The sequence below is a fragment of the Haliotis rubra genome, unplaced genomic scaffold, assembly GCF_003918875.1.
Source record: "Haliotis rubra isolate DU_JTF1 unplaced genomic scaffold, ASM391887v1 Scf57, whole genome shotgun sequence".
In the NCBI taxonomy this organism is placed as follows: domain Eukaryota; kingdom Metazoa; phylum Mollusca; class Gastropoda; order Lepetellida; family Haliotidae; genus Haliotis; species Haliotis rubra.
Genome location: NW_025767268.1, coordinates 1476775 through 1503242, shown reverse-complemented (window position 1 = coordinate 1503242; position 26468 = coordinate 1476775). Strand labels below are relative to the sequence as shown.

The following is a 26468-nucleotide window of genomic DNA, read 5'->3' as shown; positions in this document are numbered from 1 at the left end:
ACAAGCAGCTCACAGTTCCCCATCCTAGACCACCCTACGCCCGAGCCACCATCAAGGTCCACAAAGACCCCCATCAAAGCCTGTTTCCTTGTCTGTTCCAGAAACACAGTCCATTACAATACCACCAAGCATCTCGACCGCCTTCTCGACCCTCTAGGTAAATTAGCTAAATCTCGGACTCCAATGAATTCTGCAACAAGATCAGCACCATCACCCAGCTAGGCAAAATAATCAGTTATCATGTGGTTGATCTATTCACCACTGTACCAAGAGACGAAGCCCTAGCCATCATTAGAAGAAAAGTTGAAGACATCCGCGCTAAACCTAAACACCCATCTCACAGTAGAAAGCATCATCCACCTCACCCATTCCTGTATAAGTTCAACACACTTCACCCGGTCTGATAAAATCTACCAACAAACCCATGGTCTACCTATGGGATCATCTCTCTCCCCCATCATCACCGAGTCTACATGACAGAACCCGAAGACAAGACCCTCCTCACCTTACCCGTCACACCAATATGCTGGTTCCGGAAAGAAGACGACACTTTTGTCATAATCAACCCCACCAATGATCCCATCTGCCTCCTCAAACACCTTAATGCCCAACATCCACGCATGAAATTCGACGTCCAAGTAGAAAAAGACAACAACAAACTCCAAACAAGTGTCTACAGGAAACCAACCCGCACAGACCAATATCTTCACTTCTCATCTTATCACCCACTGCAAGTCAAGAGAGGTATAATCACCACCCTAACCAGAAGAGCAAAGAACACCAGCTCCACAACCCAAGGCCTTGAAGTCCAGTTAGAACACCTTCGCCATGTCTTCATAAACCTTAATCAGTACCCTGCTAATCTAGTCAACAGAACCATCAAGACCACCCTCAACCCAAAAGACAAACCACCACTTCAGCAATCATCCCCGTTCATCACCAGTATACCATATGCCGATACAACCAGCCATCATATCCGCAGATTACTAAAGAAGCAAGCCAACATAGATGCTGTGTTCCAGAGAGGAACGTCAATTCAGCATATCCTACAAGCCAACAGTAAACCAGCTACAAGCAACAAAGAAGACCCTTCAGGCATTGTCTACTACATTCAATGCAAATGCGGAGACTCGTACATATAAACCCAAATACCCTTCATGTACAGTATATAATTCTCCTTGTGCATATGTTGTGTATCATTTGCTTGATAACAGTGTTAGGATCTACACAGAAATGTCGCATCCACTGCAGTAAAGAATTTGTCTATTCATAAAAAAGTGTTCCTCTTCTCAAACTTGCTCGACGATTCATCTTTGACTGGCAGTTACTATGCAATGTATTCATAAGGAAGCTTTATCAAGTGGCGTTGACTGGAAGCTGAGGGGGGTGACCGGGCCTCAGAGGCCCGGCAAAGCAGTTAATGCAATAATATTTGCTTTTTAAAATTAATGGTAATTATTTCAAAATAATTAAATTGAAACTTTTTCACAGCAATCAGTATTGTGATTTTCAGGAATACATTGAATACTGAACATTTATAGAAAGAAATGAAGTTTGACATACAATCAAAGTGCACTTCGGGCCTCAAATGACCCACTTGGTGGGATAAGGGTTAGACAGATTTAATTGGTGCTACTTTCAAATTGACTTAAAAAATTCCTATATTGGAGTAAGAGAAATCTAAAAAACCTGTGTTTGTTCTTCCTGAAAATAAAATGACAACTGATTTTTTTGCAACTGATATACTCTTAACTGAACATAATGATAAAAGAATTGTTAAATGATATAAGGTTACAGCATAAACATGGGACTGTACCTTGTTCATGATACTGAATAAAATATTGTGTAAATTTATTTCAAGTAATTTTGGATTTTGTTCTCATGGAAATAGAAATAGAAAACTACACAATAAAATATGCTGGCTAAAGATTATACTGCATTCATAATTTGTATGATGCTAATTCAACAACATATGAGACAAAGTTCACATTTTGTTAAAACAGCTGTTTTAAAATCAGCCAAATATCATGTTACATCATGAGGTATATTGCTTCTGGAACTCAGTTTATCTGAAACTCACACACAACTGGTATATAGACTGTATGATATGGAAATTCCTTAGAAACGGACACATTAATCAAAAGATTTTGGTATCCATTCATGATTTCATTAAACAGACAAAAAGAGTTAAAATTGAACACCAAAATGTATATGAATATGCAGTTTATTCCTCATCCCCAACATACCTCCATCACTGGTAATATCTGTTATCTACTATCTATTTCTACCATAATTTTTCATTTGTGACTTGTGTATTGCTGGAGTGGTACTTATATAAGTCACAAGACTTGTTTAACAATCCATTCTGTGAACATGTTATGGAAATAAAGATGTTTAAACCATATTGACTGTCACTAGTCATTCAATGTATTTAGTGTTTGTTGTAAAAGACTAGTATTTGGCACGTGTTCTGACATTATAAACATTTAATTTTCATCATCCAATTATGTCAAAACCGTCACTTGACACTTTTTTTAATGACACCCCTTATGAAAAGTCTAATTAGACACTGCCTTGGCTAAGTGAATAGAGACGCTAATGTTGTCATAGTAATCCGTTCTCTTGTGAGAGACACTTAACTCCAACGGCCTGACTGACCAAACAGACAATCTGGATAAACATCAACTCTGCTTACGTAATGTCGGTGAGGGCGTGTCCTCTTTTGTTCTTTCAAAGTTGCCTGGATTTGAGAAGTAGTCTCTCAATCTAGGAAGCTCTCTTCCCGATTCTACAAGCTCAGTGTGTAACTCGAGAGCTGTCAAAATGTAATTGTCCTTTAAAAGTTTAGTGGCAATCGCATCCCAGGACACTTCTGTTGACTCTGGAGTTACATGCACTTCAGAGATTACAGGCTCTTCGGTGCTAGTGTTTTGTATCTCAGACTCAATATAATCAGTTCCTTCGAAAGGATTCAGGCTCTCCGCCATTTTGTAGATCACGTGGGACGCACCTGGAAATGATATACCAAATCATTTTTTATTTGAAAAAATAACTATTCTTTGCACTTTCTTTTACTTTAAGTGAAGAAAACAGTGTTGAATTTTAATTTAATTGCTCGTGCGGGAAAGACGTCACGTGACAGGGGCCGCGGGAAAGTTAATCATCCAACATGGCGCAGACTCGAGTCAGTGAATTTTTCCCAAGCAAGAAGAAGTCGCGCCACAGCAATGCCACAAAACGGAGAAAAGTGGAACTCACCACAACAGATGATGACATTTCAACTTTAAAACAGGCAGTTAGTAGAAATGTACAGATTCCCGAACAACTGGAAGAGACAAAAGTTGAGTGCACGAAAACCACTTCTCAGAAAACAAAAACAAGCGCACGGACGAAATCGGTTGTGAAGAGCAACCAAAAACCGGTACGGCAATCCACAAGGAAAGGCAAAAATGCTGAAAACGATTCTAGTCAACGTAAGATATCTGATATATTCTCATCCCCGTTCAATGAATACAAAAACAACACCGAGCCATTGTCTTTCAATTTTCAAAATGAAACGTCAGAAGCAGTCCCCTCAGCCTGGGATGAACATGATGGCCCAGACAGCACTCCAACGAAACAGTTACGTCTTAGTGCAGATACGGCAAGTCGCAGGTCACGCAAGGAGATCCAAAATGAGGGTATTACTGAAGAAAATACGCCAGAGAAAGAAAGTCAAGAAGCCTCCGTTGTCCCAACTAAACGCTATGCAAGGAAACGATTACAGATGAGTCAGAAATCAAATGTTGAAAAGACGGTAAGATTCTGTTCGAAATTTGGATAATATAATGCTTTTGTTTCTGGGGGCACCTTTTAGAATAATATGGCATATAATTGTCAAATTCCCAGTTAAGTTTGGAAATCAACAAAGCATTTTAATGAATTAGGCATTGGAGATACAAATGAACATTACAGAAATGAATTTTCACATGATGGTGGGGAGGGTTTGCGGGACTACCCTGGAAGAGAGCTTGAAATTTGACCGTAATGGGTCAACTTGAGTAAGCCTTCATTGTCTTCATATGTTCAGCATTAAAGAATTGACAGATAACCACATAATGGTATTCATCACCAATATCACACAAATAAGAGACATGACATTTTCTTTCTAAGATGGGAATATTATTCCATGTCACAACCACAGTTGGTAGACTGTGGCAGGAAGAAAAGTATATTATAGGCTGAATGCAAACAAAGTTTGGGTAAGAGTTCCTCCCGTTCCCCCATCCCAAATAATATTTATAAATATACTAAAATTATTAACAAAACTTAACACAACAATTACTAGAATTGTAAACCAATAGTGAGTGCTTTCCTTGCAATCTGATTGGTTAATTACCCTTGTCGAATATTGTTCGACATACCTGAAAATGATGGCCTAATAACCGCGACATTAATACGTTGGCACTAATACGTACTATTTTAAGCTGCATGAATTTGCATAATTGAGGAACATTACTACCTCAAATTCTTTCTCTGGGATTTTGATACAATCTTTGAAGGCGACAAATTCTTGGAAGAATTATTCAAAGATGATGGTGTATACAATCACATGGCACATAATCATATGTGATCAGATAACAGTAAAGTGATTGAAGAGCCATAAAATAATATCCTTCAATGATGTTTATTCACAAATGAACTGCTCCGCAAATTTCAAGCATTCGAAAGTATTTAATTTGGCACAATATTCCAAGTTTAAAGATTATTATTCAGCCAAAGAATAAGTTAAGGATACTTGTTTCTAGATAATGATCTTCCAAAATACACCAATGCCAGCACTCCGGACGTTTCCACTTGAAATTCCAGCTAACACTGACCCGCTCCATCTTGTACACTGAGCGTCCCTCCACAGTCCGGCTTTGCTAAGGTTGATGAGAATGGCCTGAGGGAAATAATTGATGGGTCATTATCGAAAAGCAACTGGAGAGAAATACAATTTTCTTCAGAGGTGTACAACGTTTAACATTTTGTAAACAAACCAAAAGGAAGTTACATGTTAGTTACCTCCCTTTAAGCTAGACTGTCACAAGGCTTCTGAACAGAATTATCAAAGGCATAAAACAAATATAGTTATTATTTCTCAAAAACAGCTTTCAACAAGATTTACATCTGATCTTAACACTGAATGATAATATTATGATATACTAAAATAGCAAAAAATAAATACTAATCGTAATAATGAAAAGGTACTAATGCAGTCTAGAAAATCCCACTGACACAAGCCCAAGCATATCAAAACAATTAAAAATGTTGAAATCTTACCTTTTGTGTCCGGTTTCATCCTTGATGTTGTACAAATCCCACATGAATCCCAATAATGAATCGTTCTTTCAACATCCGAAATCTGTAAAATCGATATCCATGATTCTGTTGGGTACACCTCACTTCAGTCGCGATGCGTTGGCAAAATTTCACTGTCACAAATGATGAAAAACATCTCCAAGAATGCCAAGTTGCCACACACATACACAAATCACTGCCTTTCACCCAACAACCGTCATCCTGCTATCCCATGCCGGAATCGAGTTGAAAGTTTAAAATCATACTGCACCGAATCCAGCAGTGTACAGAAGAGATCGTGCTTCGCCATTTTGCAGGGTCTGATCGCCAATCGTCAATTCTCGTGCCGTTGCCACTGTTTCATCATCTTGGCCCTTTCACACTTGCAAAGTTCTTCAATTGTATCCGTGATGGGAATGTTTCAGGGGCATGCACAATTCTACCATAAATGTCAGCAGTTAATCGACAGTAGGCCTAACTTTACACGATCAAATCCTTGTGGTCATTCTTGATTGGACCAGTTCACGTAAGAGTACATGAGGTGGAGAAGGTAGCATAAAATGGAATTCTTTCATTGTCATTGCAATTCCAGTGGTATTGCAGAAATTGAGATTGTAATGTTACTCATCAAGTTTAATTTTAAAATGACTGAATACATTTTGTTTTGTGTATTATATTGACAGTTATTCATTTTGAACATGACGTAACCTATCTCCCCATTAGATAATAGTGTAACCCTTCTTTTGTCGCTTCTCATTATCTGGGGCGACAGCCGAACTTGACCACGAGGAGGCTAACCGCATTGCGACACATGATCAGCTACATTCAAAGAACTCCTTGGAAAAGGCTTTTCACTACAAATTGGTTTTACAATATCGATAAATAGTTTGGTTTGTTCAATTTCGGGGATTCATTGGGAATTGAACATAGGCAAATTTTAGAGTTTAAAACCTCCGCCTAACGAATCGTCGGTTTTAAAACTAAATTTGCTTCTATGTTCAATTCCAATGAACTCCCGGAAATTGAACAAACCAAACTATTTATCTTCTAACTCAAAATGACTAAAAGTCCAAAATTTAAGTTGGGTTTAGGGTTGGGGGAACGGAAGGAACTTTTTCCAAGCATTCTCTCAGCACATCGAAGACCCGGGTTCGATTCCCCCACATGGGTACAATGTTTAAAACCCATTTTTGCTGTACCCCACCGTGATATTGTTGGAATATTGCTAAAAGCGGTGTAAAACCCAACTCACTCATATTAAATAACATCTCTTGTAAGCATTATGGTCAGGATTCTTCTCCATGTCACAGGAATTGAATGTAAGTGTTATTTATTAATGAACTGGTGTTTCAGTCGGTAGTGGATGTGAACACGGTTGTTTCATCCATGAAATTGTCTGAGCAGATGATATCGCCGCTTCCTGTGACACCAGATACCTTGAAAACCCCCACCAAGTCCAAGAGCCCCAGCATCCCAACCTCTCCCAATGTGAAGGCGGCCATAGAGAAGTGTAAAAAGCTAATGCAGTCGGGGCAAGGGGACACAAAGGTGAAGGAGGTATGTACAAAAAGTGTTTTCATGTGTAGCCAAAATTTGTGTCCTTTGTGAGACATAAGTACACTATTCTACCATCCACAGGTTTACTTTCCCTATACATGTTGGAAATCTGTCACCTGAGACAACCGTTGACATCCCCACTACATGTATTGCATACCTGTGACTCAAGGAGCTCTACAACCTATCTTGTGAACAATTACGGTTTGGTTCAATCTGGAAGTTTCTTGTTTAATCTCAGTGGTGACTCCTTGTTAGTTTGCAGACTTTGTTGCATGTAGGACGATGGGGTAGCCTAGTGGTTAAGGTGTTCGCTTGTCACGCCGAAGACCAGGGTTTGATTCCCCACATGGGTACAATGTGTGAAGCCCATTTCTGGTTTCCCCCGCCGTGATATTGCCGGAATATTGCTAAAAGCGGTGTAAAATCAAAACATACTGCATGTAAGAGGCTCACTTTGTTGCATGCAAGAGGCCACCTACTGGATCAGGCCGGTTAGCCTTTCCTAATAGCATAGATTGTTGCTTACAATATCGATTAATAGATTGTTTGGTCAAGTCTCAACAAATATTCAGGCAGTTTTCATCTAGCTAGAACAGTTATTTATGGCATTTAACAGAGAAAAAATGTTTTATCAAAACTAGCCAGGCGTCAGAAGCATTAATACATCAAGTGTCCGAATTCACAAACTGAATTTCCACAATACTGCCGAACCCTACACTTAGGTTCCACTGCTTCATTTCAACATGAACGGTTTTTGATTAGTATGGGTTGAGAGGAAGAAAGTTGCATGTAATCAAATGTAAACATTACAGAAGCAGATCAAAGCTGAGATCAAAGCCAGACTGAAGAAATGTGGCAAGATGGAGGAATTGAAGTCCCAGTTGTCGGACATGAACAAAAAAATAAACCAGCTGAAGAAACCGCTCCCTAAACTCCAGAAGTTTGACAACATTGACATTGAAGTGGAACAACCGGTGATCCAACAAAGCCCAATCAAGAGCAGTCCGGTGAAGAGGTGAGGAATCTGTACATTATTCTGAAGAGATATGGGGAAGGCATTTTACCAAAACAAACCAAAATCTATTTTAGTAATAAGTAGTAGAACTGATATCAGTTATAGTTGTTTGCATGGAATATAGTTATTCCCTACTTAAAGATTTTAAGGGCACTGTTTGAAGACTAGTTGGATTCCAGCTTTTGTCTTCCACTAAAACATGCTATACCCATGGAAGTTTGTGTACAGCTAATATCATGTTATATTATATTCAATTATTGGAGTAATGCAGTCTAACAGAAGCATGTCTCCTCCATCCTTCAGAATTGGGAGTTGATATAAATGATATGCGTATATGGAATTCCTCAAGATTTTGTGTAGGCAGTAATAAAAGCCAAAACAGATTGATGTTACATTTGTAAAAGTAGTTGTGCTGTATTTTACTACAGTCGTCCAAGATGTTGAATACCATTGTCCTATCATTGATGCCATCCCTGTAAGCATTTCTCTGTATGAGCATTAAGTTTAAGAAGGGTTGTCTAGGTAGTGTAAGTCTGCCAAGTTTCCGCCCAAGTACAGGTGGTATACCATCCAATCACAGATAACGGGATCGGGTGGTCAGGCTCGCTGGCTTGGTTGACACATGTCATTGGTTCCCAATTGTGCAGATCGATGCTCATGGTGTTGATCACTGGATTGTCTGGTCCACTCGATTATTTACAGACCACCGCCATTTTGCTGGAATATTGCTGAGTGAGGCGTAAAACTAAACTCACTCCAATCACAGAATGTAACTGCAAAATTGGTGTCTTGTCACAATGTTGATGTGATGCACTCTTCTCATGTTATTTCAGTGAAGCCAAGGATCCAGCATACATGCGACACCACACGCTAGCTAGTCCCATTCCCCCCACGCTGACCCTCCCCTACAAGTACAAGCTGCTGATGGAGATGTTCCGGGGCATGGACACAGTCGTCAGTATGATGCACAACCGCTGTGAGATCTGCACCTTCTCCAAACTCAAGGTGGCGGTGCAGACTATGACAAAACGGTATGTACTGTAAGGTTGTATGGAAACCGTGCATGTCTGTAATGAATTGTAATCGTTCGTTTTCTCTCTGTTGTATGCTACAAGTTGGTCATGTTGTGTGACATCCATTGGGAACGTGGGTTTGAATGTGCAGCCTGTGCTTGTCATGATGGATCTGGTGGACAGGATCAGTGAATGCTGATTGCCTGTCAGAATATGTGACAGCCTGGATTATTGCTGTTAATATTGTTTATTGGACTGTCTATTCCATACTCAGTTATAACACAGTTTCTTTGTGTGTAGCTGGAATAATGCTGAATGGAGAATACTATCACCCTCTCGCATGCAGTCACGGACACTCGCACGCCGCACGCACACACACACACCTATAAGATAGTTACTCAGGTTTGATATTGAGTTAAGTGACAGGGCTTGTTATATGTGACTAGATTTGACGGTGTCTCGCTTACATATCCTGGTTGTAGGAACTTTGAGCAAAAGAACGTCCAACAGATAAAACATGTCTACCCAAGTGCCTACCACTACCGTCAGGAGAGAGTCCCATGCTACGGGAAGAAAATGAGTGACTATCAGCTGACTGTTGAAGCCAACTTGAGTGAAAATCCATGTGAGTGAACAACCTTGAAATGACTGAGTCATTGATTCGTTTTCATGTGCTTGGAATAAATATTTGGTTTTCTTAAAGTCATACCAGTTTTGACAAATTTGATTCAACTGAAAGCTTGTTTTCAACATTATTTTGCATGAGAACCATAAATGATTATGAACTTCCGTCTTTATGAATAATAATTAATATACAAAGGGTTTAATGTTTTGCTAGAGAAGATGTAGATCCAAAAGAAGGATCTTGTAAACTAGAGTGATGGTCCAAGCTAATAAAATACTTCTAAATAACGTCTTGTCCCTGAATCCATGTCATGTGTAAGACTCACATCGAGCACCTGTTGACCTTTTTTACCTGATCCACAGGTGGCTGTCTGAAGTTGGGGAACAAGGATGGAAAACTGAACTTTAGCGCCACCCAGCTGCTGCAGAGGAGGCAGACCTTCCATAATGGCTTGATATCCATTGTCAAGCAGCATCACCAGGTACAACTTACTGCTTCCAATGTGTAGATTACTGTTATCCCTAGAGGGGCGGTGGGGTAGCCTAGTGGTTAAAGCGTTGGCTCGTCACGCCGAAGACCCGGGTTCGATTCCCCACATGGGCACAATGTGTTAAGCCCATTTCTGGTGTCCCCAGCCGTGATATTGCTGGAATATTGCTAAAAGAGGCGTCAAACTAAACTCAGTCAGCCAGTCAGTTATCCCTAGTAGGGGTGAGAGTTGTCCCCTTTGGCCACACCAGATTTACTGTCAAGTTTTGATTTGCAGTGAATACTGAAAACGTCTCCGACCTGCACCACTTTGTGTTTTCATCCCACATGATGAGGTTTTGTGAAATAATTCAACTATTGTTCAGGGGGTTACTCAAAAGGTTTCAGGCTAGGCTCTTACTGTCAATAATTCCAACAGATTTAGTTGGGGTTTTTGGGTGTTTTTTTGTATGTGTGTGTCTCATCCATTGTGACAAAACATCTCTTCTCACCCTTGTTATCAGGCCACCACGATGTAACTTGGGATATTACGAAATACACATGATCACTGACTTACCACAGAAATCATTTTGAATGTTCATACCTACTGTAATATCTAAACATGGTAGGTTTTGTGAGGTAGTCTGATGGTTAGTCGTCATGTTGAAAACAGGACTCATGTTTGTTTACAATACGTGGAGCCCAAACAGTAATCTTGCAGAAATGGGCGGTGGGGTAGCCTAATGGTTAAAGCATTGGCTCGTCACACCTGGTTCGAATCCCCACATGGGTACAATGCGTGAAGCCCATTTCTGGTGTCCCCCGCTGTGATGTTGCTGGAATATTGCTAAAAGCGGCGTAAAACCAAACTCAGTCAGTCTTACAGGAATATTGCTGAAAGTGATGTACAACCATTACATTCACCCTTCAAGAAGAAGTGAATCTCGCCTATACCTCATTACGGATATGTTGTCTTTATGCCTGTAATGTTCTTCACACACACACTTATTTACCCTGTAATTTGTCCAGTTTTTGCAAGAAGTGTTGTGGAATATTTCATGAAATGACCAATATCGACTCTTCTGAGGACATGGGGCGGTTTGGTGGCCTAGTGGTTAAGGCGTTCACTCATCCCGCTGAAGACCCAGGTTTGATTCCCAACATGGGTACAATGTGTGAAGCCCATTTCTGGTGTCCCCCCGCCATGATTTTGCTGGAATATTGCTAAAAGCAGCGTAGATTCAAACTCACTCACTCACTTGTGAGGACATGCACATTTGCTATGTTGATGACAGTTGTTCTTCATGTCTGCAGGAATTCTTGGCTAACCTGTCTCGTCCCCTGAACATACCAGAGAGTAAGGTCACAAGGTGGCACCCCAACTTCCATGTGGATGAGGTACCTGAGGTTGAGTTGTCTTCCCTACCTGAGCCTCCCAATGTCCGCAAGTACCAGTCAGCCAAGGACGTCCTTGAAGTCACCCGAGGAAAGCTGATTCCAAAGGTTAGAGAAACTGACTAGAACTGAAACAAAAAAACACCTAGATTTGATCAGTTCAGAATATTTGACTTTAAGAGAGCTGATGCCTTTTAAGTCTGGACACATTTCTAGTCATTGTTTGGCTGTCATTATTGCTATGTGGAACTAACATATCTCGGTATTTGAGGTTGTCAGTTGTAGGACAAGTCAAACCGTATCCCTTCATGACATCTGTTAATTATTTGTGATCACTAGAATCGAATCATGAATGTTTAGAAAGGGTGTGTTTAGATTTAAATTTAGGCGTTATTTTTTGAAGTGATATATACCTAATTGCATATATCCAAGCCAGACAAGACGGTCAACACTCTTATATATTTGATTTGACAGTAATGTGGTCACTGGTCACGGCTGTGATAAATAAACACTGGTCAAAACTTCTGAAGGCATTTGTTTTATCTTTCCACTGAATATAAGAATACTGTAAATCATGAAATTAATGCGTCACAAATTTAATGCGAGTACGAGGGTCTAGTCTAAAATGCGTTACGAAATTAATGCGAGCTTAGGAATCTGTGTTGATGATAAAATGAATTGAGCTTGTTAAGCAATGAATGGAAATGAGCTGACGATGTTTTGATTACGTTGCCATGTTTGATCACGTGATTGCTTGCTACTACTTGATTTATGACAACATAAACGTAATCTGACTTGAAAGACACAAGTCATCTACCAAGGTACAACAAACAAGTGGCTGGAGAATGTCCGGCCTGGCTGATGTGCTTGAGTGACTTTAAACAATGACCAGTGGTTGTAACGAGTTATAATTACATGTGACTTGAGATGCCTGTAATGAGGAAGTGACCTGTATTGGTGTAATGTGTAGTGTCGACAGATTTACGTTTTCTGTCTTTTAATAAGTAGACATGGTCAGACTGAAGTGCGTCATTATAATAATGCGAGAAGAGTACAGACGCATTTTGTGCATTAATTTCATAATTTACATGATTTAAATACATCAACTGTATTATTGTAATCGTTACCCAGGATCCATATTCATCACCCAATATTTTTTATATGTATTGAATTTGCCTCATGGTGGAGTCGTTGCAACCCTGGTCATTTGGTATATCGCAACATTGAACAATCCAAGAAAAGAACTCAGTTTTGAATGCTTTAAAATACATTGGCCACTACTGAAAACAACCTCGGATATAGTTTCACTTAAACAATTATTCTTCTGCAATTCGACTGCTTATTTTCCCAAGTCACACGTTTTTCCTTGTTCTCCCATGGCGCTTGAATGTGATACATAATGTTGTCTTTCTCTAGGTGGAACAAGCACTTGCTGATGTGGCCAAAAACTCATCAGCAGCAGTAAAACTGAAATAAAACAAGAACCGAATGTCCAAGCCTCCACTGCTACAACAGCCATGAAGGGCGTTCCATCATCGCTGCTTGAGAGGGTGGGTTTATTTGTCATTTACATTTCCATGTAATTATCCCCTGCAACGCGTTTTGCGGGGGTATTAAAATGGACTCAGTCTGTGCGTGCGTCCGTGCACATTTGTCTTTTCCGGAGCAGAACTTTAAAACCGTTCACTATTTCTTCACCAAACTTGGCACATGGATAGATCTGGTGGTGTACTGGTGCCTTTTGGTAGTTTTGGTATTCTGAATTAAATATTTTTTGGCGTTTCCATGGCAAAAATTTTGACTTAGACTGAAATTGGTGGTAGTGCTCTTTTCTGGAGCAGAACTCTAAAACCGTTCAATACTCTCCTTCCACTTTTCTATATACACTCCAAAACATTTGACATAATCATAACCTGAGACATATTCATGAAGAGTATTTTGCCATTGCGGGGGATATTGATGACTTTGTCTTCTTGTTTAACCTGTAGTTTGGTCTGTCTTATCTACAGATATAAGGCTTGTAATTATACCCTGTAAATGAAGAGCCACTAAAACTGCATTCACAATGTCTGCTTGCAGCTTAGGCGACTAGGACACAATCAAAGTCTTGTACAATTCTTTTAGGTCCAGTGAGCTTGGCCTACAGTGGTCTGGGATTCGGAAAAGCAGGGGCCATGGGCCATTTTGCACATTAGAATAAAAAATTAAAATTTCGAAGTTTACTATTGATACAAGGGCAGTGACCCATTCTTAATTCAGAAAATGACTAATAATCCTGAAAATGGCCCTTTGTCAAAGTTTTCTAATCCCAATCCCTTTGTAGTCCATTTAGTGATAGTAACATCTGCACAAGGATGCTAAGATCCGGGTTTGAGATCCTTGTCACAGCAGTATTGACATTTGTCTGACTTGTTACTGTGTAAATAAATAGTTACATAATGTCCCAAGATTTGTTATAGAGATTCATAATTTGAATTAAAGATCTTGTTTGACAGTCTAATTTGTCAGACAATGTCCTGATACTGTTCAATCATTGGCTATTGGCCATGGTTCCTCATGTTTGAATGTCATCCCCAAACTTGTATCCTGTTAAGGCCAGACACTGCACCTCACATATGACAAAATGCTTAACAAGTATTTGTTAGGTTTATTTAGTTTAAACTTAGAGGTATACATGTTAACAATCGATAAAGAGTCTTTTCCAGGTGATGGTGCCACCGGTTGCCATGGAAACGTCCAAGATGGACGCTGCAAGCCTGAAAAAAGATGAAATTTAGTGAAAGTTTTTCTCTAAAACTAATAAAGATATCTATATAATTTCAACTTTACAACATACCTTGGGGTGTGTAGGGTGCAATGACAGAGATATATTTTAAAAAAGACTTATTTTATTTAAAAAATTTGTTTTAAAAAATCACTTTTGGGGGTGATTTTCACTCATATTTCATTTTTAAAAAGAAAACCGAGGGGCAACAAATTTGAAAAAGTCTCTCTGTTATTGCATAAAGTAATCAACTGGCTATATGTACACAAAATTTCATTGAAATCGGGGCCAGTAACAACTGAGAACTATGTTCACTAAGATCGAAAATGGCCGATATATGGAGAAAATAAGGAAATAAATTTGGTTGTGTTTTTCCCTACTGTGTTTGTACGAGATAAACACATTCAAAGTCTCAGTTTACTGAAGGGATGTATTCCAAATACATGAAGCAATTCATATACAAAATTCCTTTGTGGGGCACAAAAAAAGACATAAAACTACCCCCTACATACCCATACAACCACCATGCCCATCAGTAGTCCAGTTGGTTAGGTTGCAACACAAACTCTATCCTTATGTCACTTGCTGGCTGCCATGTTTGGTGTGAAGTTTACGGTGAAAATGATGCATGTTTGGGGGAATTTGTAGGCTTGTACTGCCAATCATTTGAGGAGAAATATCTAACTGCATTAAGTATACTTAATCTGGGAACAATACGGGCTACCTTCCACAATATTGAAGCCTTTGTGTCTTTTTGATATTGGACACATCAATATAAACAGATGAATAAATACTCAGCTTTCGTTGATATGTTTGATGTAAAAAGGCGTTAGGGTGTGTTTCATCCAAAATCACTCTTCAGACTATTGTCTCATGTAAAACGTTCATCAAACTAGCTTCAGTAGCTTTAACAGTGACTGTGACACCATGGTAACCGATGATGTCATTGACATTATTGTCTGTAGATATCACTTGTGATACAAGTGATATGCACGTATCCAAGTAGATATCACTTGATCACATACAAGTGATATGACCTGTGGATGCACGTATCCAAGTAGATATCACTTGATCACATACAAGTGATATGACCTGTGGATGCAAGTATTGGATGATAACTCTACAAGTTAATGTCTCTAAAGTGCTGCTGGGAAGATGATGTTGGCTTGTACATCTACGTCTTTAGCATAATATTGTTGATGCAACGTTAACAGGCTTCATTGACCATATGGATTAGGATGACGCCGCAAGTTACTAGTATAATACTGAGCAGTCTGTGATCAGCCATTTGGTAGGGTGACGTGTAATGTGTCTGTTGAGAAAAATTGGGTTTATTTCATTGAAATAAATTTCAAATTGTGTGTGAGATAGTCTTGTAAGAAATTTTGTAAGTTCTTTAGACATGATTATGTTTGAATAAGTTTCTCAATGTGTTGCACCTGTGAAGGTCTGGGTTAGAATTGATCTTCAGTAACCCATGCTTGTCGTAAAAGGCGACTTACGGGATCAGGTGGTCAGGCTCGTTGATTTGGTTGACACATGTCATTGTATCCCAATTGCGTAGGTTGATGTTCATGCTGTTGATCACTGGATTGTCTGGTCCAGGCTCGATTATTTTCACACCACCGCCATATAGCTTGAATATTGCTGAGTGCGGCATAAAACTAAACTCACTGACTGTTGCATACACTATCGTTAACAGGCTTCGTTGATAGTGTGGATTAGGATGACGCGGCAAGTTGCTGGTATAATACTGACCAGTCTGTGATAAGCTTTTTTTTTTTTAAGGGTGGCATGGTGTAATGTGAAATTGGGTTTATTTCATTGAAATAAATTGCTCGCTCCTGCCAGATATTCTTGAAAGCAGTTTGTCAGTTCTTGTTGAGACATGACTATGTTTGAATAAGTTTCTCAATGTGTTGCAATGTGTTTCTCTTAGGCCAGCATGTATTTGATTATGTAAATTATGTAAATAAATTATCAATCTGAGAACATTTTCTGTCATGATAAAACAATGACCGCTGCTTAAGGCAGACCATGAAATGAGACAGGGAACGCCCCTGGTATAAACAATCACCTGGATCCTGTACCCCTGGTATATACAATCACCTGGATCCTGTACCCCTGGTATACAATCACCCCTGGTATATACAATCACCTGGATCCTGTACCCCTGGTATACAATCACCTGGATCCTGTACCCCTGGTATATACAATCACCTGGATCCTGTACCCCTGGTATATACAATCACCTAGATCCTGTACCCTGGTATACAATCACCTGGATCCTGTACCCCTGGTGGTATACAATCACCTGGATCCTGTACCCCTGGTATATACAATCACCTGGATCCTGTACCCCTGGTATATACAATCACCTGGATCCTGTACCCCTGGTATATACAATCACCTAGATACAATCACCTGGATCCTGTACCCCTGGTATATACAATCACCTGGATCCTGTACCCTGGTATATACAATCACCTGGATACCCTGTACTGTACCCTGGTGGTATACAATCACCTGGATCCTGTACCCTGGTGTATACAATCACCTGGATCCTGTACCCCTGGTATATACAATCACCTGGATCCTGTACCCCTGGTATATACAATCACCTGGATCCTGTACCCTTGGTATACAATCACCTAGATCCTGTACCCCTGGTATATACAATCACCTGGATCCTGTACCCTGGTGGTATATACAATCACCTGGATCCCTGGTATATACAATCACCTGGATCCTGTACCCATGGTGGTACAATCACCTGGATCCTGTACCCTGGTATATACAATCACCTGGATCCTGTACCCCTGGTGGTATATACAATCACCCTGGATCCTATATACAATCACCTGGATCCTGGTATATACAATCACCTGGATCCTGTACCCTATACAATCACCTGGATCCTGTACCCCTGGTGGTATATACAATCACCTGGATCCTGTACAATCACCCCCTGGTGGTATATACAATCACCTGGATCCTGTACCCTGTGGTATATACAATCACCTGGATCCTGTACCCTGGTGGTATATACAATCCACCCCTGGATCCTGTACCCTGGTATATACAATCACCCTGGATCCTGTCCCCCTGGTATATACAATCACCTAGATCCTGTACCCATGGTGGTATATACAATCCTGGATCCTGGATCCTGTACTGGTGGTGTATACAATCACCTAGGACCCTGGTGGTATATACAATCACCTGGATCCTGTACCCCTACCCCTGGTGGTATATACAATCACCTGGATCCTGTACCCCTGGATATATACAATCACCCTGACCCTGTACCCCTGGTATATACAATCACCTGGATCCTGTACCCCTGGTGGTATATACAATCACCTGGATCCTGTACCCTGGTATATACAATCACCTGGATCCTGTACCCATGGTGGTATATACAATCACCTGGATCCTGTACCCCTGGTATATACAATCACCTGGATCCTGTACCCTGGTATATACAATCACCTGGATCCTGTACCCCTGGTATATACAATCCTGTACCCCTGGTATATACAATCACCTGGATCCTGTACCCCTGGTATACAATCACCTAGATCCTGTACCCCTGGTGGTATATACAATCACCTGGATCCTGTATATATACAATCACCTGGATCCTGTCCTGTACCCCCCCTGGTGGTATATACAATCACCTGGATCCTGTACCCTGGTATATACAATCACCTGGATCCTGTACCCCTGTATATACAATCACCTGGATCCTGTACCCCTGGTATATACAATCACCTGGATCCTGTACAATCCCTGGTATATACAATCACCTGTATATACAATCACCTGGATCCTGTACCCCTGGTATATACAATCACCTGGATCCTGTACCCCCCTGGTATATACAATCACCTGATCCTGTACCCCTGGTATATACAATCGCCTGGATCCTGTACCCCTGGTATACAATCACCTGGATCCTGTACCCTTTATATACAATCACCTGGACCCTGTACCCCTGGTGGTATATACAATCACCTGGATCCTGTACCCTGGTGGTATATACAATCGCCTGGATCCTGTACCCCTGGTATATACAATCACCTGGATCCTGTACCCCTGGTGGTATATACAATCACCTGGATCCTGTACCCCTGGTATATACAATCACCTGGATCCTGTACCCCTGGTATATACAATCACCCAGATCCTGTACCCCTGGTATATACAATCACCTGGATCCTGTACCCCTGGTGGTATATACAATCACCTGGATCCTGTACCCCTGGTATATACAATCACCTAGATCCTGTACCCCTGGTATATACAATCACCTGGATCCTGTACCCCTGGTGGTATATACAATCACCTGGATCCTGTACCCCTGGCATATACAATCACCTGGACCCTGTACCCCTGGTATATACAATCACCTGGATCCTGTACCCTGGTGGTATATACAATCACCCAGATCCTGTACCCCTGGTGGTATATACAATCACCTGGATCCTGTACCCCTGGTATATACAATCACCTGGATCCTGTACCCTGGTATATACAATCACCCAGATCCTGTACCCCTGGTATATACAATCACCTGGATCCTGTACCCCTGGTATATACAATCACCTGGATCCTGTACCCTGGTATATACAATCACCTGGATCCTGTACCCTGGTATATACAATCACCTGGATCCTGTACCCCTGGTATATATACAATCACCTGGATCCTGTACCCTGGTGGTATATACAATCACCTGGATCCTGTACCCCTGGTGGTATATACAATCACCTGGATCCTGTACCCCTGGTATATACAATCACCTGGATCCTGTACCCTGGTGGTATATACAATCACCTGGATCCTGTACCCTGGTGGTATATACAATCACCTGGACCCTGTACCCTGGTGGATATATACAATCACCTGGATCCTGTACCCCTGGTATATACAATCACCTGGATCCTGTACCCCTGGTATATACAATCACCTGGATCCTGTACCCCTGGTGGTATATACAATCACCTGGATCCTGTACCCCTGGTATATACAATCACCTGGATCCTGTACCCTGGTGGTATATACAATCACCTGGATCCTGTACCCCTGGTATATACAATCACCTGGACCCTGTACCCCTGGTGGTATATACAATCACCTGGATCCTGTACCCCTGGTGGTATATACAATCACGGATCCTGTACCCCTGGTATATACAATCACCTAGATCCTGTACCCCTGATATATACAATCACCTGAATCCTGTACCCCTGGTATATACAATCACCTGGATCTTGTACCCGTGAAGTTTCGGGATAGAATAGGTCTTCAGCAACCCACGCTTGCCAGAAAAGGCGATTATGCTTGTAAGAGGCGACTAACGGGATCGGGTGGTCAGGCCCGCTGGCTTGGTTGACACATGTCATCGGTTCCCAATTGCGCAGATCGATGATCATGCTGTTGATCACTGGATTGTCTGGTCCAGACTCGATTATTTACAGACCGCCGCTATATAGGGCGGCGTAAAACTAAACTCACTCACTATACCCCTGGTGTATACAATCACCCAGATCCTATAAACCACAAGATTTCTAGGGTCTAACTGATCCATGGGGTCCAGTGTTTGTTGTGAAGGGTGGCAAGGTGTGGGTGACCAGGTGTTGACGTTGCTTACATGTCAACCAGTGGTCTGGAAGTCCCTTATTTACAGACCACAATGTGAATTCATGCGGTGACAATACGGCACAAATGAAATACGATACATCTATTAATGAACATTACAATGCACATGTGAAGCACAAAATGTCTCATGTAATGCATCGTTTGTTCATGTGCTGCTAAGTCGCCAACCACATTGGGTTACACCTTTCATAAACACGGTATACTTACTACAGTTTTCTGCTCCGATTTAAAAGAAGATTGAACTATTAACTTTTCTTGACACAGCAAGACGAAGACATACAGTAAATACACGATTGCAGGTTTTTGGCTAATTTGGACATAACCACACGCTTTTTAGTCGACTTTTGAGGACGAAGTCCTAATTTCTAATTGCACAATGCCATTTAGAAAGTGGTCAAATGAACATATGCTATATATGGGATAACACGTTCTTAGTAAAGTACAAATTACAATTACATCCTTAATAGTTTCAGCATGAAAGTTATTATCTTTTACGCCAGCTATCGTTTATAATGAAGCTACGTCTAATTTCAAATTGGTCACTTCAAAAGTGTCCTTTATAATACAATATCGTCGCACACTAATTTGCATACAGCCATGGTCTGTTTCAAATAATTCGTTTTGGACTTAGAAAAAGATCGCATTGCTCATTTCTGTACTAATCTCTCCTCAGTAAAGTCCTTTTTCTACGTTTCTTGTGTCCCTACCATTGAGACTGTAGTTAGGCCTAACTTAGTTTAAGAGATATTTCACACTTGCACATATCAACTACATAAATTGTAGAGATAAATGAGAAAATAGTTTTTTTCTATTTCCGACAGTACTTGTAGTACCTTCCAGACATCATTGCTAAATGACAGTAAAATCATCACTTTACAAATTTCCAAAACATAATTATCCAGAATGTGTCTGGTAAAACCACAGAGGTAAAGTCTGGTAAAGTCACTTGGTCAGAGTGAAATGTCAGTATCTGGTGTGACTACCTTGAACATCGATAACAGTTTGGCGTAAGCGTCGATCAAGAGTACCCCATAGATGTTCAATGGGGACAAAATCCGGTGATCGAAAAGGCCAAGGTAACACCTGAACATGTTTTGCTGGTCCTGTCAAACACGTGAAACGTGAGGTCGAACATTGTCATGCTCCAAAGAACAACTGTTGACGTTGATGAAGGGAACGACGTGACGGTGAACTGGTCTTCTGGCAAAAAGTCTGGCTTCCACTGCGCACTGTCTGGCCGGAGATACGACGCTGCCCAGGGATTTGGATTGTTGTGGATGATGCGGCCGTGGTACGTGTTTGAACGAAGATGTCTCAATCGGATGTAGCGATCCAGGGCGGCGTTGGTAACTCGAGGTCGACCTGACCTGGGTCTGTCATTAACACTCCCAGTATTGTTGTATCGGGTCCATAGGTTTGAGATGGTCTGTCCGGACACACTGATGTGCCTTACCACCTCATGCTGCGATGCCCGTCCTTGTAAACGGCTCATGGTGACGTTGAGCTTCTGTCAGTCTTTTCATTCTCTCGTCGTCTATAGTGGCTTAAAGCAATGCATGTGGAGTACCATTGATGTGGCTATTAAAGCCTACAGTCATAGGCTTCAGCTCAGGGTGATACACAATTTCATGATGCATGTGCATTTCATGTAGGGTGCGTTTTAGCGATTCACTACAGACGTGAGTGTAACGTTACGTTTTTGCTCAACGTTTCTTTTTGCCAACGCTTTGTCGTCGGCAACCATTCCCCCACATGTTGGGATTCAGCATGGAATGGTTTGTGTCAAATATTTTCCTAAAATTCAAATATTTCTTATGTCGAGTTTTTTTTTTTGAAGAGTATATTATGTGGGTCAGAACACGAATTCTGTCTAAATATGACACATATCTACAGAAAGCCAGCTGGTACAATGTCTTACACTTGGAACAGGAAGAATAACACTGCCACACACAGTTGTTTCGTATGTTGAACCCTTCAAGCACTTAATCAAACAGACCCGTGAAGGTCCGGGTTAGAATATTGATCTTCAGTAACCCATGCTTGTCGTAAGAGGCGACTAACCGGATCGGGTGGTCAGGCTCGCTGACTGGGTTGACACATGTCATCGGTTCCCAATTGCGCAGATCGATGCTCATGCTGTTGATCACTGGACTGTCTGGTCCAGACTCGATTATTTACAGACCGCTGCCATATAGCTGGAATATTGCTGAGTGTGGCGTAAAACTACACTCACTCACTCACTTAATCAAACACACACTGTTGTGTCAAAACTGTAAACACCATTTGCGTCTGCCAAGTGTTTAACCACCATCGGCATCTGGCTGTGTCGAAAAGAGTATCTATCAAGTCATCTCAGATGTTAATAGTTTTATGCTATTACCCTTACAACATACCGCCAACATGTTCTGTTGGCTGTCATGTTACACCTCGGCCTTACCTTCTCTTATCCACCTGTCACCATCACTCAATACCTCTTCGTATTTCAGTTGTAATCGTCGGTTAGTTTTAAATGTATCCTGTTATATATATATATTGGACTGTGCCGCCGTTCTAATTTAGATTGATCTTCAGTAACCCATACTTGTAAGAGGCGACTAACGGGATCGGGTGGTCAGGCTCGCTGGCTTGGTTGACACATGTCATCGGTTCCCAAATGCGCAGGTCGATGCTCATGCTGTTAATCACTGGATTGCCTGGTCCAGACTCGATTATTTAGACCGCGGCGACATAGCTGGAATTAAAAACTAAACTAACTCACTCACTCTAATTAGATATGTCACAACTGATAACCTTATTTATTTATTTATATAGATATGTCACAACTGACGACCCTATTTATTTATTTAGATATGTCCCAACTCACGACCTTATTTATTTATTTATTTATTTAGATATGTCCCAACTCACGACCCTATTTATTTATTTAGATATGTCCCAACTCACGACCCTATTTAGTTATTTATTTAGATATGTCCCAACTCACGACCCTATTTATTTTTTTATTTAGATATGTCCCAACTCACGACCCTATTTATTTATTTATTTAGATGTGTCAAAACTCACGACCCTTTTTATTTTTTTAGATATATCCCAACTCACGACCCTATTTATTTATTTATTTAGATATGTCCCAACTCACGACCCTATGTATTTATTTATTTAGGTATGTCACAACTGACGACCCTATTTATTTATTATTTATTTATTGTTTATTTCCACATCACTGGCCACGATACGAATACACGGCCAGTGTGATGTTTTCTTCAATTTTTACTAATCTCCCAGTCAATTGTTAACTGTTCGATGCAGCAAATCGATTCTCCCCGAAGAATTTATAATTATATATGATAAATATAATTATACAATAAAAATAAAAATTATGGTGGAGATGCCGGGGATCGAACCCGGGGCCTTTCACATGCAAAGCGAACGCTCTACCACTGAGCTACATCCCCAACTCTGACTGTTGTGTTTACCTATGTCATTTTATAAATGTGAGGAATAATCTCTGATACTTTTAACGAAAGACGCCTGATTTCAGACTTCATTGGAAATATCCATTGTAGACATGTTAGCTTTTCATATGTGCAGTTTGATAGCGTTAAAACCCGTTGTTGACATAATTGTAGTAATGTCACATGGGCCTATGACAGCGCCGTTGTGAGGATTTTCAGTACACTGGCGAACGCGCACGTATACAATGATACCAGTTTAAACTAAGCTCTTCTTCAGCGCCCGTTCATGAATACTCTGCGAGGAGCTCCAACTGGCGAAAGCGCATGTATACAACAATACCAGTTTCAACTAAACTCTCTTCAGCACCCATTCAAGCTGGGCTGGCGGCTACACTGTCACATTTGCGGTTGGACGACGTAGCAATGGATTCGGGGGACAATTTCAGTTAACATGTTCTTAAATCATTTCCATGAATTACGCTTGAGATATGTGTGTGTTTTTTCCTTAAGTCTGAGATTCTGGGTTCAAAATTTTCAGCTCGAAAACTCAGCATACTTGTTTCAGTGGTTTGTCCAACATCAGCATCTTTATATATAGAGAGGATGAAGTTCACAGAGCTACTGTAAACGGTAAACGGAATATTTAAAAAACTACACATATACTGGCGAGACCCCGGGTAACAAATAATATGATAAATTAGGGTAAAGTTCAGTATAAAGTAATAGTCTTTTTATCCGATTTAAACTTTAAAAATGTCCCAAATATCTGACGTTTTGAGCAAATGTTGAAAACAAACTTTTCAGAGCATCCCGCACCAAACACAGTACAACTGTACAGAATGAGTGGCGGAACACCCACTGACAATGACACTTTGAGAAACAGAAGAGAAGTGAACACATTATTTCCATACTCTTTATTCATCCATTCTTCTATCCATTGTAACACGAGGATCAACCACGTTTGCCATTCACACCTCAGTTTTATACAAGCCATGGTCCCATATATTGTAATGCAGTTCACTATGAACACAGATTCACTGGTTAATTAATATCTTTCCAAATACTTCAGGTAGGCAGTAGACAGGATTCAAGCTAAAAGCTGACATATATTTTAAACCTCAGCAACTGAAAATGACTGTCAGTAAAAGAATAGACATAAAAGTACAATAAAAATTGATGTATCATCCCAAACTGTGTTCCACAGGAGATATTGCTTTGACAGTAGAGTTTGTACAATGCCCTGACAATGCTATGATGTCATGAACTTGATGATGTCACAATGCTATGACATCGCTGCACTGGAAGTTTATGGCAGTACTGTGTTCAGATATGTACATTTTTCATTGAAAACTAATGAAGAGTGATTTTTGATGATAAATAGAATCTCACCCTCATGTCTTCTGATATCAAATATATCAACACTCATTGAGAAAAGTAAAAATATCCTCGGTAAGCCTCAGATATTTGTAACTTTATCAACTCATGGTGATAAATTTGATATCAAAAGACACTTGGGTGAAATTCTCTATATGTACGACATACAACTTATATTAACCATATTTTAAATGGATAATGAAACATTGGATTCATTAAAAAGATTTATGAAACACCAACATGCATACTATAACAACATCATTAACCTCGATCTTAACTAACATAACTAGAGAGTCTCCCCAACTCTACAAAGTTAAATGAATTTGAATCCAAGTAAGTATAAACTGATTTGGCAAGTCTGGATTCAATCAACCACAAATCTGGATTTATATTTCTGGTTTAAATGTTAAGTCACTGCATAACCAACAAGAAACTTAAAACAGAAGGGTTATACTCGAGATAGACACCGCCACAGGCAGCCTGAGACTCAGTCAACACCTAGAGGGTCTAGTTCTTTTTTCCCAGAACTAGTTCTTTAAACTATACCATTAATACAATATGAGCTGATAACTAGCTTGATATGACAATGAAATGCAAAGGATTGCAAATCTGATTGGAGTTGTCCCCCTTTCTCCATGGCCCTTACAGAATGACACCATCAAACATTCCATCAAAGCAAATCATCAAACAATGAAGGTAGAGTTTATAATATCTGCTGATTATTTGTATCAAAGCAGCATAAATGTTAGCCTGGTTTGTTACTAGTATATACTGTTTGAAAGGATACCATGGAAACATTTTTCAGATTTTTTTAACAAGTACATGCAAAAACCAATACACATTTGTGGATTATGTTGCATAAACAATAACAATAGTTAAAATACTTGTTAGAAATGTTCTTATATTCAGCTGTGAGATATAAGTAGTAAACATGATTACAGAGCCACTGTAAATGTTTCCATGTGCAAATGTCAACATGCATGAAGCTTAACATGCATGAAGCTTAAGGAACAAATTCGTGACTTTACATGTCGTTCTTTCTTATTAATGCAGTTAATGTCATGGATTAACATGATTAATATGAAAGAATGCAGTCGTATTTTTCCAGTAATACTTATTTTGAAAAAAATATGAATGGTAAAAGGTATCCTTGAACAAAAACCCACGATGAAGCAAAAAATACATAAAAACAAAAACATTATTTTATAGCACATGATGATAAGGAGTTACAAACCAAGTAAGATTTATAAATTCCATTCATAAGAAGTTGGTATGCCATTTTCGTCTGAACCTGTGTCAAACTATATTCAAAAACAGTTTGACATTCTGTTCAAATTTGATTAATATAAACAGATGATACTGTTCCCACAGTGGAGAAATAATGTGAACTGAGTCTAACCCTTGAATCAACTGATTTTAGTGATCATGATGAGGTTATGAGTGATATATGATCCCTCTGATATTTTCCATAATGACCATTGTAAAATACATGTCCAGAATGAACAATAAATGCCTGGTTCAGAATCAACATCAAGTACAAGGCAGTAGCATCATCATCATCATGGTTCAACGTATTATAACACTTGGAATATAATACAATCTAAAACATAGTGATTCAAACAGTAAAATAATGCCTGACATCCGGTGACAACCCTGTTACCTTACAGGTGTACCGGGATACAGATTAATTGATACATAGTATGCGTAGTCTGTATCTGATAACTGAGCACAGTTGCACCTTTGTAGAAACAAAGTCTAAACTTGAAAAGTTTACTTCGTGACTTTTTTATTGCACACAGAATTGAAAATGGAATTA

General features: G+C 40.0%; 2 protein-coding genes and 1 non-coding gene across 4 annotated transcripts in view; 1 reads left to right on the top strand and 2 right to left on the bottom strand.

Moving 5' to 3' along the window:
• The window catches only part of LOC124254301 (RAB11-binding protein RELCH homolog), a 195397-nt gene extending 192410 nt beyond the window's left edge, over positions 1-2987 (bottom strand). For both annotated transcript variants that reach the window (XM_046688219.1, XM_046688220.1), the window contains exon 1: positions 2696-2987. In XM_046688219.1, the coding sequence (XP_046544175.1) occupies positions 2696-2987 (292 nt within the window). The remainder of the gene's footprint in view (positions 1-2695) is intronic.
• Positions 2988-3154: 167 nt separating this feature from the next.
• On the top strand, positions 3155-12945 carry LOC124254302 (DNA replication factor Cdt1-like). The gene is made up of 8 exons (XM_046688221.1): positions 3155-3796; positions 6676-6879; positions 7692-7894; positions 8728-8925; positions 9390-9532; positions 9895-10013; positions 11315-11503; positions 12812-12945. Exons 1-8 carry the CDS (start codon positions 3170-3172, stop codon positions 12869-12871), a joined length of 1743 nt encoding a protein of 580 aa, XP_046544177.1. The 5' UTR covers positions 3155-3169; the 3' UTR covers positions 12872-12945.
• Positions 12946-23206: 10261 nt separating this feature from the next.
• Trnaa-ugc lies at positions 23207-23278 on the bottom strand. Its single transcript has one exon. It is a non-coding gene; the product is annotated as a tRNA-Ala (tRNA).
• Positions 23279-26468: the final 3190 nt, after the last annotated feature.